The sequence below is a fragment of the Haemaphysalis longicornis genome, unplaced genomic scaffold (genome assembly GCF_048455015.1).
Source record: "Haemaphysalis longicornis isolate Haplotype H1 unplaced genomic scaffold, Haemaphysalis longicornis Haplotype H1 scaffold_12, whole genome shotgun sequence".
Lineage (NCBI taxonomy): Eukaryota > Metazoa > Arthropoda > Arachnida > Ixodida > Ixodidae > Haemaphysalis > Haemaphysalis longicornis.
In genome coordinates, this window is record NW_027526225.1 from 30956484 (window position 1) to 30969401 (window position 12918).

Genomic DNA, 12918 nt, shown 5'->3' on the forward strand with positions numbered 1-12918 from the left:
TCCTTCAAGCAGGTCACTCACCCAGTCAACTTATGGGCTATGTACACAGCTTTGAAAGGATTGATGTTTTGCATAAGCCTCTTAATGTCCTTTTGCACGTTTTAAGGCTCCTATTGCAAATGAGAAACATTCGTGGCACGAGAATCGCCAGTGCACAAGGCATCCCCTTCACTGCCTGGAAATGAAGCGGATTGCTGTAAATAAAAACAAGTGTGTTTATAAAAATTGTTTATGTTTAATTAGAAAAAATATCATTTATCAATGCACCCCCCCCCCCCCTGCTCTTTTCATCCCGACATAGCCATACGTCATCACAGGCTAGGAGAACAGAACCATGAAGTCAGTTGTCTCTGTTCAGGTTTGCGTTTTTTCATTTTAGAGTTAGTATTTTGCAATGAGGTGTGCGTGGGAAGCCACACAGAATATTAAAAATACAGAACCGCATTGTGCGCTTTGTCGTCGTCACTGGGGAAGAATGGGCTTGTAAGGTCGGTCCATTGAGACTATGCGATCAATCACTTCCTTCAGGTTCTTGACGATGGCGTCTGGCTTGACAGTGGCGTGCGCTTCGTCGGCCGTCCTGTAAAGGGGACAAATAACCAATGCTGTATGTCCTGAGAATGGCACTGGGGAGGAACTGCTGTGAAGGCATGCAACAACAGCAACTTCTTTAGGTTTGGATGCTGTCATGAATCCAGGGATCAAATTAGCTCCATATATGCACGGGCCAGACTGGTTGCTAAATGTGGTTTGCACATCCAATGGGAAATTCTGTACTATGTGAAGAGCAAACCGTTCAAAATGCAGGTGCTTGTGCAGTTTTATGGGAGTTGTCGACTTTGTACAATAAAAAAAAATCGAACCAGTGGCTGCGACTTATCGTTCGGTTTGCTATGAAGATCATCAAACACCCGCCGCGGTGGCTCAGTGGCTAAGGCGTTGCGCTGCTGAGCACGAGGTCGCGGGTTCGATTCCCGGCCGCGGCGGCCGCTTTTCTGATGGAGGCGAAAAGCAAAAACGCCCGTGTGTACGAGATTTCGGCGCACGATAAAGATCCCCAGGAGGTCAAAATTAATCCGGAGCCCTCCACTACGGCGCGCCTCATCGCCTGCGTTGCGTCGGCGCGTTAAACCCCCACAATCAATCGAAGATCATCAAACGATTAAAATCGGCAATGAGCTGTTTTATCTACAGCTGTTTTCTACTTTAACCAGAGACGGGTGCTATTGAAAACATTTTGCTTTCAAATAAACTGAATCTAACGCTCAAAGTAAATACTTCACTTGGGAATTGTTATTTAGGAGAGGAGCAGTTTCATTAGTTTTTGCACTTCGCAAAGACGACGGCCTCAGCTCAGGAAAGTCAGGAAAAGTGAGAATGACGACGATGTATGGTCGACATGATCAAGTACCTCCAGCATTGTGAAGCACTATGTATAAAAAAAATTCGACCACTGTTACAAAATGGTGCCATGTGGCTGGCACATCTGATTAGTATTGGTGCTGTCTGGAGCAGCTACATTCACGTGGAGTTTTTCTTGGCCAGTTTTTAACGAGAGGGTGTGTGTGCCCCCTATCTTTCCACTGGGAGCTCATGAAGCGGCTTTTTGTGACGGCGACACTTAGCTTGTTCCCAATCCGAGCATCCCATACCCGCAAAACTCTACCATGAATGCCGCAGGGACTGACTGCTGTGGCTTTCGATGAGACGATGAAAAAAATCCAAGCATCAACATGAACTGGAACTCTTCATACAATTAAAGCCGTTCCACTCAACATGAAAGCTGTCGGAAGTGCAGAGCAGTGATTCGCCAGAATGGGCTGCAGCGCCGTTATCCGCTCACTGCTACCACCCAATTCGAATTTCCAGCCTTCACAGTACTCGTGCGCCCCCTGCCTGAAACTGCACCAGCGGGAGTTCTGTTCTTTTTGTGCTTGCTTTTGCTCCCCAACGGGCCGGCGTTGCACTGCCACTTTTTTTCGCTTACTATCTTAAAAACCAACCCAACGAGCGTTCCTAACTAAATGAACGCGAGCTCTGCCGGTTAATTATGTACATTTTGCCTCAAATGTGCCTGCACTTTTCTTTGTGCTAAACAACAGCGAAATGTATGACAAGCAGCAGCAGTTCACGAGTTTCGAATGCTTATGACTGTATAAACTGCCTTGCTTTCAAAGCCTCTGGGTTACGCCGTGACGACAGTGGCTAGCACGGAATGCCGGCTCTACTTGGGTCCAGTGAACTAGCTGCGACGACAAGGCGCAGCCCTAAAGTGCTCTGCACTTAAAAGAAGGGAGGGAAAGGGACAATCAAATTTATGCGGTTGTGCTTTTAGCTTGGCAGAATGACTTCAGAAAGACATGCGCATCTGATCGACCTGGCCGCACACGACACAGCCATCTTTACAGTCGCACAACAAAAAATTCCTCGGGGTACTTCAGTCTGCTTACGTGCTTTTAAGTCCCTTACTGTGGCAGCCATTTTCTCGACCAGACAACAACAGCAGCACTTTTTCGCAGAATCGGGCACTTGAGGCTTTTGCCTTAGAAACAACAAACGTGAACACAACCACAGATACACTCACTGGTATTTACCGGTTCGCACGAGAATACCGCGCATGCCGACGCTCTGGGCGCCGCCGACGTCGCCGACAATGTCGTCGCCTATCATGACGACCTCGTCGGGCCGAAGCTTCATGTCGTCGAGTGCCATGCGGAAGAACTCCTCGCCGGGCTTGCCAATCACTATGGCCTGCCGCTCGGAGGCAAACTGCGAGACGGACGAGCAGGATGTCGTTAAAGGGGCCATAAAGACAAAATACAAGTTCGGTTCATTAAGGCGGCACCACTGGTCTTAAAAAAACTTTCTTAATTTTCAAGTAAACTCTGTGAAACTTGTCAGTCTCGATGCTTTTCCCCCACTGATTTCAAATGTGGCATTATTTTTTCATTTGGTCAATTAGTTCCCAAGATAATTAGACATAATTAGTCATTTTTGGAGGAACAATAGACAACGTAGTGTTAGTCGTAACACTGTAATCTTTACATTTTCCAACACCATGAATTCTGGGGAGTGCAATAAGAGGATCGGTTTTTTGATACACCCCTTGGAACTAATTTTACGGCGCATTAAACTTTGGTGGCACCAGTGGGAAGGAACCATTTCGAATGCCCATTTCAAACTCCAAGGTTTAATGAGCTGTAAAATTAGTTCCAAGCAGCGCACCAAAAAACCGATTCTATTATTGCACTCCCCAGAGTTCATAGTGTTGGAAAATGTAAAGATTACAGTGTTACGACTAACACTGTTCTGTCTATTGTTCCTCCAAAAATGACTAATTATTTCTAATTATCTTGGGAACTAATTGACCAGGTGAAAAAATAATGTCACATTTGAAATCAGTGGGGGAAGAGCAGCAAGGCTGACAAGTTTCACAGAGTTTACTGAAAAATTAAAGGAAGTTGTTTTAAGAGCCATGTCCCCACGACTTTTTGAGCCGCGTCTCCACTGCACCACTGGTCTTAGAATTTTTGCTTTCCAATCAATTTTGGCGAACCTTCATGGGCTTGTTCAGTTTTTTCAGCTGATTTCAAATATCTAATTTGTTTTGATATGAGGTAACTACTTTCCGAGTAATTAGAAGTCTTCCGTGATTGTTCTTGAGAACAATAGAAAAAAAAACTATTCACAAAAGATTACCAGCAAGACATGAATAGATACCACAAGTTGTGGAGAAGGAAATGTGGGAAGCAGTTTTTTTGTTTTGCAATCACGTACACATTTACATCAACTCTAACTTGTAAGTTTGAACTACTATTGCTAACGAATTAAAAATATTGCTAATTAAACAATTACTGAAACATAAAATGCAAAATCTTTTTCCCATACTGCACAGTTTAAACATTCAGCTTCGCAGTGCAAAAGAAATGATCTTCCTGGCTGCACTACATGCTGGCATGTACCGTATTTTCACACGTATAACCCGCCCCTGCATATAATCCGCACCCCCGCTTTCAGCTCGCCAGAAAAGAAAAAAAATCCTCGCATATTGCCCGCACATTTAATACAGGAAAGACTGCATGAAAGCTACTGCTCAAGCAACGCCTCACATACTATGTAGACAGAAAAATCATATATTTAGCAAGTATATAGAATACACTGACTGCAAGGGGAAAGCCACAATTTCACTCAGTGTCACTGCTCTCGCTAGAGCTATCACTTCAGCCGCAGCTGTCACTGTTGTACACAAGGTCGCCTTCACGGCACAACGCGCATTGCCGTAAAGCTGCACGGAAGGAAAAACCCCGCGTATTATCTGCACGCCTACTTTGCCACTGAATTTCTCGCTTTTTTGGGGCGGGTTATACGCGCGAAAATACGAAACCTCTCGAGACTTTCATATCGCTGCGATACCACTCGTGGCGAAAAAGTGGGGAATAATGGTAAACTTGTCATTTCTTAGTTGAAATAGGACCCCTATGGCTTTATAAGTACCTAGTACTGTTCCACATACGGAATTTTCGGAGGAAAAACTGTGTAATTCAAGAGAAAAGTGATACCTAAAAAAATGCTTTTTGGGCAATTCCTCAGTCCCAAAGACCCATGTGCCCCTTAATCTTTGATCAAAAACGTAACTTTTGCAGTTGGGGTGATAAAAATTGGGGGACATATGCAGTTCTGCATTGTGATTGTAGATATAAAATTTGTTTTTGTAAAAACAAATACATTCAAATTTATTTAGATTTTTATATTTGATATTTTAACAGCTTTTGCAAAAAACTTCTGGAGGGATACAGCTGAACAAGGTAGAAGTGAACTGTGCACAAATCAAGGAGTGCAATAAGACAAATTATTATTCTGCCTGGTCTGTAGCAGAAGTTACGACGATTTTCTCGTTCCCACGTTCCAGTCCCAAACTTCAAACGGTCGTAACTTCTGCTACAGACCAGATAGAACGATGCTGTTACTCTGATTGCACTCCTTGATCTGTGCACAGTTCACTCGTACCTTGTTCTGCTGCATCCCTACAGCAGTTCTTTTACAAAAGCTGTAAAAAAAACAAATATACAAATCCAAATAAATGTGAATATGTTTGTTTCACACAAAAACAAATTTTATATCTACAATAACAATAACAAACTCCATATGTCCCCCGATTTTCCCCATCATAACTGTGAAAATAAACTTTTTTGATATAAGACCAGTGTGCCCCCTTAAGAAGACCACTTTGTCCTTATAACAATGGTGGCAGTTTTATTACAAACCTCGAACAAATAATTGAGATATTAAAGCAAACTTGTGAAGCAGTGATGACTCCAAGGCCACTTTCCAGCGATTTCTTTTTCGACTCATGGAATCTTGTTTGTGTGATTCGTGGCCGCAAACGTAAGCCATTGCCAAGAAGCACGACTGGTGGTTGTAGTGGCGCCTCTAGTTAAGTTTGATCCGATTACTGGAATGGTGATGTGCAGTTAAAACACTAATAAGAATGGTTTTAGTGTTTAATGCTAACGTGCACTTAAAACACTGATAAGAATGTTTGTAGCGTTTCCTCCATGGCGTCACGGCTGCCCATATCACGTCGCTCTAGCGTGAAATTTGGAAAGTTTATCTTGCATATTTTCAGTTAAAAAAACGTCTTCGTGGCTGAAATCGAGATGAGTAAGTTATCTAAGGCTAACTCTTTCGAACTGAGCAAAGTTGTATTTTGCCTTGACGGCCCCTTTAAACACCGGACCACTTCGAAAACACCCATGGCACAGCTTTCACAGATTGCACCTTTCCCCGAGAAAGTTTGCGAGTGAATAAAACGCCGAAACAAACTTCCAAATGAGCAAGCGAGCAACAAACAAGTTGGCATCTATAGCACGTGGCTTGCAGATTCAGTTCAATCAGTGCACACACCTGATCAGTGGGCCTGGGACAAATAACCCTCTCGACATTCATATAGCAAGGGACGGGCTTCATTATATCGTCTCTTATGCAATCCCCGTTACAATATGGCAATAGTATTATACACTCACCTCGAGGGCGGCAGCAAATGGTCCAACATCCAAGACCAGGTTGCCGTGTTCTCGATAATATTTGCTGCAGCAGAGACCAAAACGGATACGGGTTCGCCTTTAAACTAAGGTTACCGTGCCCTGCCTTGCTGGAAACCCACTGACTGAAACTAAAAGGCGGTGCTTCATTAAATGTAACATATAAGGCAGCGTATAAACAACAGGTAACAACACGCTTGCAGTTATTCCAGACATCACGTTTCTGAACAAGTAATGAGCTTGTACTTCTACACCAGGGCGTCAGTGAACAAGATGAACAGGCTTGTAGCTTGAGAGCGGTGAATATCAGGCTTCTTGATGCAGAATAGCTTTAAGATCAGAATGTAATGCCTGGATCATCGTAAAACAATTTACCGGGTGACCTATTGTTACTGGCATCCCTTTCAAACCGGAGCCACGGCATGTGCCATCTTGCCACGAGTTTTAATGAATTTCAATTACACAGTACCGTTATGATTTGCCGAGTTATTAGCGACAGGCTTACCGTATTTTCGCGCATATAACCTGCCCCTGCATACAATCCGCACCCCAACTTTTAGCCTGCCGGAAAAGAAAAAAAAAACTCGCGTATTGCCCGCACATTTGATACAGGAAAGGCTGTACCAAAGCTACTGCTCAAGCAACAACACATCACCTACTATGTAGACAGAAAAAGCGTATACTATTTAGCAAGTAGAATACACGGACTGCAAGGCTAAAGTCAATTCACTAACAAAATTCAGTGGTTAGAGTGCGCTTGTCCTTGTTTTTTTCTTCCTTGTCCTTGTATGTTTTGCACAATCACTGCCATGGAAGGCTTAGTCAGTGTTACTGCATAGGAGCTTCACTGCACAACGCGCATTGCCGTGAAGCTGCACGAAAGGAAAAACCCCGCATATTATCCGCACCCCTACTTTGCCCCTGAAATTTTCGCATTTTTGGTGCGGGTTATACGCACGAAAATACGGTAACTTTTGTCCATGGCAGGTGGTAGTTGCTTTACTTAAGGTAGCTCAGGGGGCTTTGATCAGAAAGATTATTTTTACAGTTATTATGATGAAAATGGGGGGATGTATGTAGCTTTTCATTCTGGTTGTGATATAAAATTTGTTTTTGTATAAAATGACTAAGTTCAATTTTATTCCGATATTTATCATTGATTTTCTGACAGCTTTTGTAACAAAACTGCTGGAGTGATGCAGCTGAACGACATACCAGTGAACTGTGCACAAATCAATGAGTGCAGTAAGACCAGCATCATCATTCTATCTGGTCTGTAGCAGAAGTTATGACCATTTGAAGTTTGGGCTTGGAAGGCAAAACCCGTTTTTCTGTTTCCCACCTGTCTAGCCCAGACTTCAGACAGTTGCAACTTCTGCTATGGACTAGGTAGAATGATGATGTTAGTCTCATTGCACTCCTTGATTTCTGCACAGTTCCCTCGTGCATCGTTCAGCTGCATCACTCCAGCAGCTTTCTTACAAAAGCTGTCAGAAAATCAAATATAAATATCGGAATAAATTTGAATGTAGTCATTTTACACAAAAACAAATTTTATATCTACAACCGGAATGACAAACTGCGTATATCCCTCAATTTTCATCATCATAACCGTAAATATAAGCTTTTTTGGTTTAAGACCAGTGTGCCCCCTTAAATTGAAAACTGTTGCGGCTTGGTGGCCTCGAGGCGGGATCTGGGTGCTCTCTGCCACCGACCGGTTGTTGAGAAGCATATTGTTGCAGGTGGTATGTTTAAGCAAAGCCTGGAACCCATGTCATCCCAACTTGAAAGCGCCGTTTCCAACTTTGTGCTTTTTTTTTTCATGCTTCTTTGTTGCCCAACTTACCAAAAATCACAGGTCAGGACATGAACCATTAACTCTATGCATGAACCACACAGATCCTGTGATCTCTATCCCAAGTTTACAATAGCACTCCATTGTCAGTGTTCTTTTTTATGTTCTTTCAAACTCAATTCAGGGCGGAAACTTCAAAGTATGTGGTGCAGGTTACCTGCACAGGCCTAAACACTATTGCAATCACAATTTCACCCCGCTGTTTGGTGCGAAACAAAACATGGTGGAAGAACGAAACATAAGATGCCGATCTCTTTTCAAGCATATGGTGAGTTTGATATAGTTTTCACAGCAAGGAGTCTAACTCCTAGTGCTAATGACTTATTTTTCGTGTACAAAGGCGAGATCAATTTCTCCGCTTTTCCCTGTAAATACGTTTATTCAACTGACGTGATGCATGTCAATGGTTACGCTTGGGCACGGGGCAAAAATGCATATAGGAGGCGAAACGGCCCTTTGTGGCTTGTGCGGGCGAGCAACCGGATAATGTCGCCATGAAAACCAAGACGAACTACAAAGCACTGTAACTGTGACAGCGAAGGAGAGGGTAGCAGCACCTGGTGGACAAAATGATAGCGACGCAATTCATTCTGGGGCTGCTAAGTCAAATGCCGATTGCAGCGGCTGTGGTGCTGTTTCTTCTGCGACAGATGCTTCTCGTCTAAAGGGACTCTGCAACACTGCAGCACTTACCGTCGCCTACTCGGAATGTATTTTGGGGTAAAGTCTATTGTCCCAGCAATCTCTTCTCGCAAGAATTATGAAAATCCGTTCACTATCACCAAAACTACGCACGATGAGAAGTCGCGCATAACTGTTCCCTCTCAACTCGATCACGGACAACGCGTTGAAAGCTGCGCACTACCCCCCAGAGAGGGGGGGGCGGCTCGCGGCGTTCTCTTCGGGGGCCTTCGATAAATCACAGGCCGGGGAGTTTTCTCCTTTTCTCCACAACGTGGAAGGGTCTATTTCCGGTCCGGTGCCACAGAAAAGGAGGCATGGCTGCCTGTTTGCAAGCGTGTGCTCAGGCTGGTAGGGCATTTTTGGAGCAATAAACGTTTGTTGCCAAGTGGTCTCGTTGAAAGGAGAGTATTGAGTCCGTCACTCAAACTCTGTGTGCACTCAAAACACGAAAGAAACGCCAAAACTGTGCGTACAAGTTCAGGCATAGATAGAAGAGGTTCGTACACAGTGCCGACGACGGCGGATCGTCGCAGCAAATGCGAGAAATAAGCCATGAAGTTGACCAGCGACAACCAATAGGACAGCCATGGCTCGAATGATGCCATTTAGGCCATGCCAGGGGTGCATAATGAGGAGAATCGAAGAGAGCACGGTTGGTTTTTCCGAACCTTTCACAGCGATTAGTGCGCTCACCGCTTCACGTGCGCGTCTAATATTTGGCTCAGGTATTCCTGGCAGTGTAATCTAAACGTCGCACAGGTTTACGTGCACTTCTCAAAGAGTGTTACAGGGTCCCTTTAAGATAGGCCAAGTGCTTGTGACATTATCTGGCCGTCCTTGGAAGCGACGTTTCCCCCTTCTGTCTGTTCTTACTCCGTGCTCTTGGGCAACTCGGCAGTACGCACCCTTTGCCGAGGGAGATGAGGATGGAGTCCTTGTTGTTGTTGAGGACGTGGAACGCCTGGTTGAGGTTCTCGTAGGTGAAGTTCTCTGCCGCATCACCGACGATCACGCAGTTGGGACTGAACTGGTCGCAGTCCTGAAACTCCGGTTCCACGTCTTGGGACATGCGAGTTAAGGCAGACCAGATTCATAGGCAAAGTGTGTTTTGCAGTCCATCATCACCATCATCATCAGCAGCAGCAGCATGCCAATGTCCACTGCAACACGGGAGCCTCTCCCATATGCAGTAGAATCTCGAACAGAAATTGCTTAAACAGAATTGCCGCTTAATCACACCACTAGCATGTAAGTTTGTTGGTTTTGTATTCAGATAATGTAAAAAACCTCTCGGTAATCGGAACTAAAATTCCGCATCACCGTGTAAACGGAACCAGAAATGGAACTTCTTGTGAAACCCATTGGCATGAGAATCAGCTTTTCATGGTTCCGGCTGTTTCGTTTTTGTTTTTTTCTTCCTCCACGTTTTTTAGCCTCGTTGGCCCCAAAGCCTCGTCTCACTAGTGTTCAGCGGTGATAGCGCAACGAATGCAACGTCACAGTTCTTGTTCCAGTCGTTTGGTCTCGATTCAAGACGCCGAGGTTACAGAGCTCGGCTTCTTTTGCCTTGTCCGTGCCATCGTGATGCTATTCGCAATTTATTACTGCGTTGCCGTCTTCTCAATTCAGTGGCTCGTATCAACTCGCGAAGTCGAGGCCTCTAGCCTCCGTGAAGATGCAGTTGCAAGGAGTCAAACAAAAATAATTGATGCATCGTGTAGTGCACAGCGATGTATTGTCGCCAAGTCAGCTTTGTGAAGGCTGTGCCTAAACCTCTTGTAGTTTTCTTGCTTTTTGAAAGACTATCAGCTACATTCACCATAAATTTGCACTTTCGCACAACTATCTCAGTAAACAGAACTCCTGTTAAACGGAACTAATTTTTTCGGTCCCTTGACGTTCTGTTTATCGAGAGTCTACTGTACACTTATTTGTATCCGTACACATACGGACGGTATATACGTAAGTCTTTGTATACATACGTCGTGCACAGGCATACATATCATCTGTCACAGAAACTCCTTCTTCCCCTCCAGGTATTTATCATCTCTTACTGAGTTTGTCACCCTTCCCTATTTCTCATCCTGTCTCTCAGTAACCCTCTGTTGCTTGAGTAGTCTAACTGCTGTCCATTTTCCACACCACATGGCCACCACATTGATGCAGTGTTCAAGACTTCAGAACCTTCTGGACAGAATACCACTCTCTTTTCCACATTATGCCCGCAGCTTTTTGCAGCGACGAATACGGATGTGCATGGAGTGAATATGTATAAATGTGGTACAAATTAGTTTGTAGCCCTGCGTCGTGGTGCCTCTTATATCTCGGTATGGATTTATGCATACACGTCTTCCCTGGGAGGCAGGCAATCCCCATGGCAAATGTAGGGGGGCATGGGAAGGGGACCTGTCGCCGCCAAAGGGGCCAAGGTTGACCAATTTTCGGGAAATTTATGCAGATTTGGATTCGCTGCATTACAGACATGTCGCTTTCGTCACCAATCGTGCTATATCAGAAATGCTGGCTATCACCCAGGCTTGAGATATGCTTTCAAGGCAACTTCTATCACAGACAGAGGATTTCACTAGTCCTAAGAAAAAATACAAAATTGTTAAGTTTTGTTGAGCCGCGTTTCTCTCCATTGATATGACAGTTTTGATTTGCCCTTTCTTATAATTTGCAATCAGTTAACGATGGCTTAATGCAACAAGTAAAAATGAACCGTTTACTCCACGCACATGCAAGAAGCAAACACTGTTGTTTGCAACTAGTAACACTTGCATCGCCTGGAACAAAGCTGCGCAAAGCATCTCAACTGAACCAGTACCGAGGGTAGTACAACGGGCACCAGGGTTGGACTAGTGCTGCACTGCAGTTGTACGCAGGCACACTCACTGGGGTGAACGAGAAGGAACGGCCGGTAGCTGAGGTCACGGATGAACTTCTTGGCTGCGGGCACACACATGATGATCTCCTTTTCGAAAACATCGTATCCCAGCTGGTGCAGAAGACCGTCTAGCTGTTCCCTCGTCTTTTGCGTCTCGTTTGTGATGAAACGGAACGGGATGTCGGCACTACGCAGCCTGCAAGGACCACAGTCAGTCAGACCACTGCCTAGGAATCTTTTCACTAGGTTGCAGCATCAAAGAATACGGGTTTAGTTCACATGCCAAAATGCCCATTCAGAATTAACGCAAGAGACAAAGTAATTTTTGCAATGTTAGCTTTGTGAGATGTTCCTTGATAATGTACAGCAAGGCGAGCAAATTAATTTAATGTGGCACTAACACACATTGTGTAATGCCCTCGGGCCTTTAACTGTGTGCGTTCATCCCTCATTTCGCCTAATTACACATTTGTCACTAAGCGCGATTATGCACACCGCCTACATTTTGCTCTCTGCACTTTGTGCTCAAGTTTCTTTTTAATAATGTTACAACGAGCAAATTTGAATCTGACAGATTTTGTAAGATAGCTAGGCAGCTGCTATGCCGCTGTCACTGTGAGCCAATATGCATCTGACAAATACGTGTTCACAGAACCCCCATTTGCTAAACTGGGGCACTGGCAGCCCAAACTATCGCAAACTTGCCCAAACCAAAGTGCGCATGCGCAGTCGTGCAAAAGCAAGCAGCATAGCCTCCTAAGCAGTTTGGGCTGGTTTGGGCTGTTCCCGCTCGCCGGAATGTGCTGCTTTTATCGTGGCGGTATTGGCCAACGTGCGGCAAGCAATCGCTTGGCAAATCACTGCATGGTTACATTTTGATTGCCTCGGTTGAGCCTTCAATGGCTTTCCGTTCGCCGCTTTCGTACAGGACGCCGGTGATATCCATCAGGACTCCGCGAATCGGCTTCCGTAGCCATGCTAGCTTGCTCATCTTTGAGTGTTGCGCCACTGTAGCCACGGTTACCGCAGCGAAAAAGCGGTCGTGCAGCGACTGTAGCAGTGTAGCTGCAGCTGTAGCGGCTGTAGCCACAGAACAGGGTTGCTGTAGCCTCCTTGGTCTCGTCAGCCGTCAACAACACGCCACTGAAGGATGCATGCTATGCGAATGCTATGATGATGCGTTGACCTCGCGCATGTGCCGGTCTTGCTGGTTTCGTTTCTTTAACCCATCAGCTGTTCAAAGAATTCAACATATAAAAAAGAAAAAAAATTGTTTGAGTTTTTTAAACCCTTTATTACCATGGTTGTTGTTCACAAAAATCACCAGAGGCGACGATAAAAATACGTTATATTTCGTCAATTTTCCGTCATGTCTACGGGAATGGCAGTCGCACACTAGCCGAAGCTAATCCAAGACAATCCACAAAGTTCGCACGTTTACAGGTTTA

The 12918-nt window shown here is 44.8% G+C and overlaps 1 protein-coding gene across 2 annotated transcripts; it reads right to left on the reverse strand.

Moving 5' to 3' along the window:
* Positions 1 to 353: 353 nt before the first annotated feature.
* On the reverse strand, positions 354 to 12686 carry LOC144162545 (phospholysine phosphohistidine inorganic pyrophosphate phosphatase-like). Of its 2 annotated transcripts, none has more exons than XM_077693129.1 (6): positions 12343 to 12686; positions 11479 to 11666; positions 9489 to 9642; positions 6024 to 6087; positions 2595 to 2769; positions 354 to 580 (listed from the first exon to the last, which is right to left on the reverse strand). In XM_077693129.1, exons 1-6 carry the CDS (start codon positions 12459 to 12461, stop codon positions 525 to 527), a joined length of 756 nt encoding a protein of 251 aa, XP_077549255.1. In that variant the 5' UTR covers positions 12462 to 12686; the 3' UTR covers positions 354 to 524. The 2 variants fall into 2 exon arrangements, with proteins under 2 accessions (XP_077549255.1, XP_077549253.1); XM_077693127.1 differs by having other exon boundaries at positions 2585 to 2769; positions 12343 to 12684.
* Positions 12687 to 12918: the final 232 nt, after the last annotated feature.

Bases quoted from the DNA above. Each gene is read 5' to 3' on its own strand.
- LOC144162545 (XM_077693127.1), bottom strand. From the start codon at position 12,461: ATGAGCAAGCTAGCATGGCTACGGAAGCCGATTCGCGGAGTCCTGATG. The intron at 2,770-6,023 runs GTGAGTGTATAA...TCCGTCTCGCAG, and splicing joins CATTTGCTGCCGCCCTCGAG to TTTGCCTCCGAGCGGCAGGC. The intron at 581-2,584 runs GTGAGTGTATCT...TCCCCTTTACAG, and splicing joins GTGCGAACCGGTAAATACCA to GACGGCCGACGAAGCGCACG.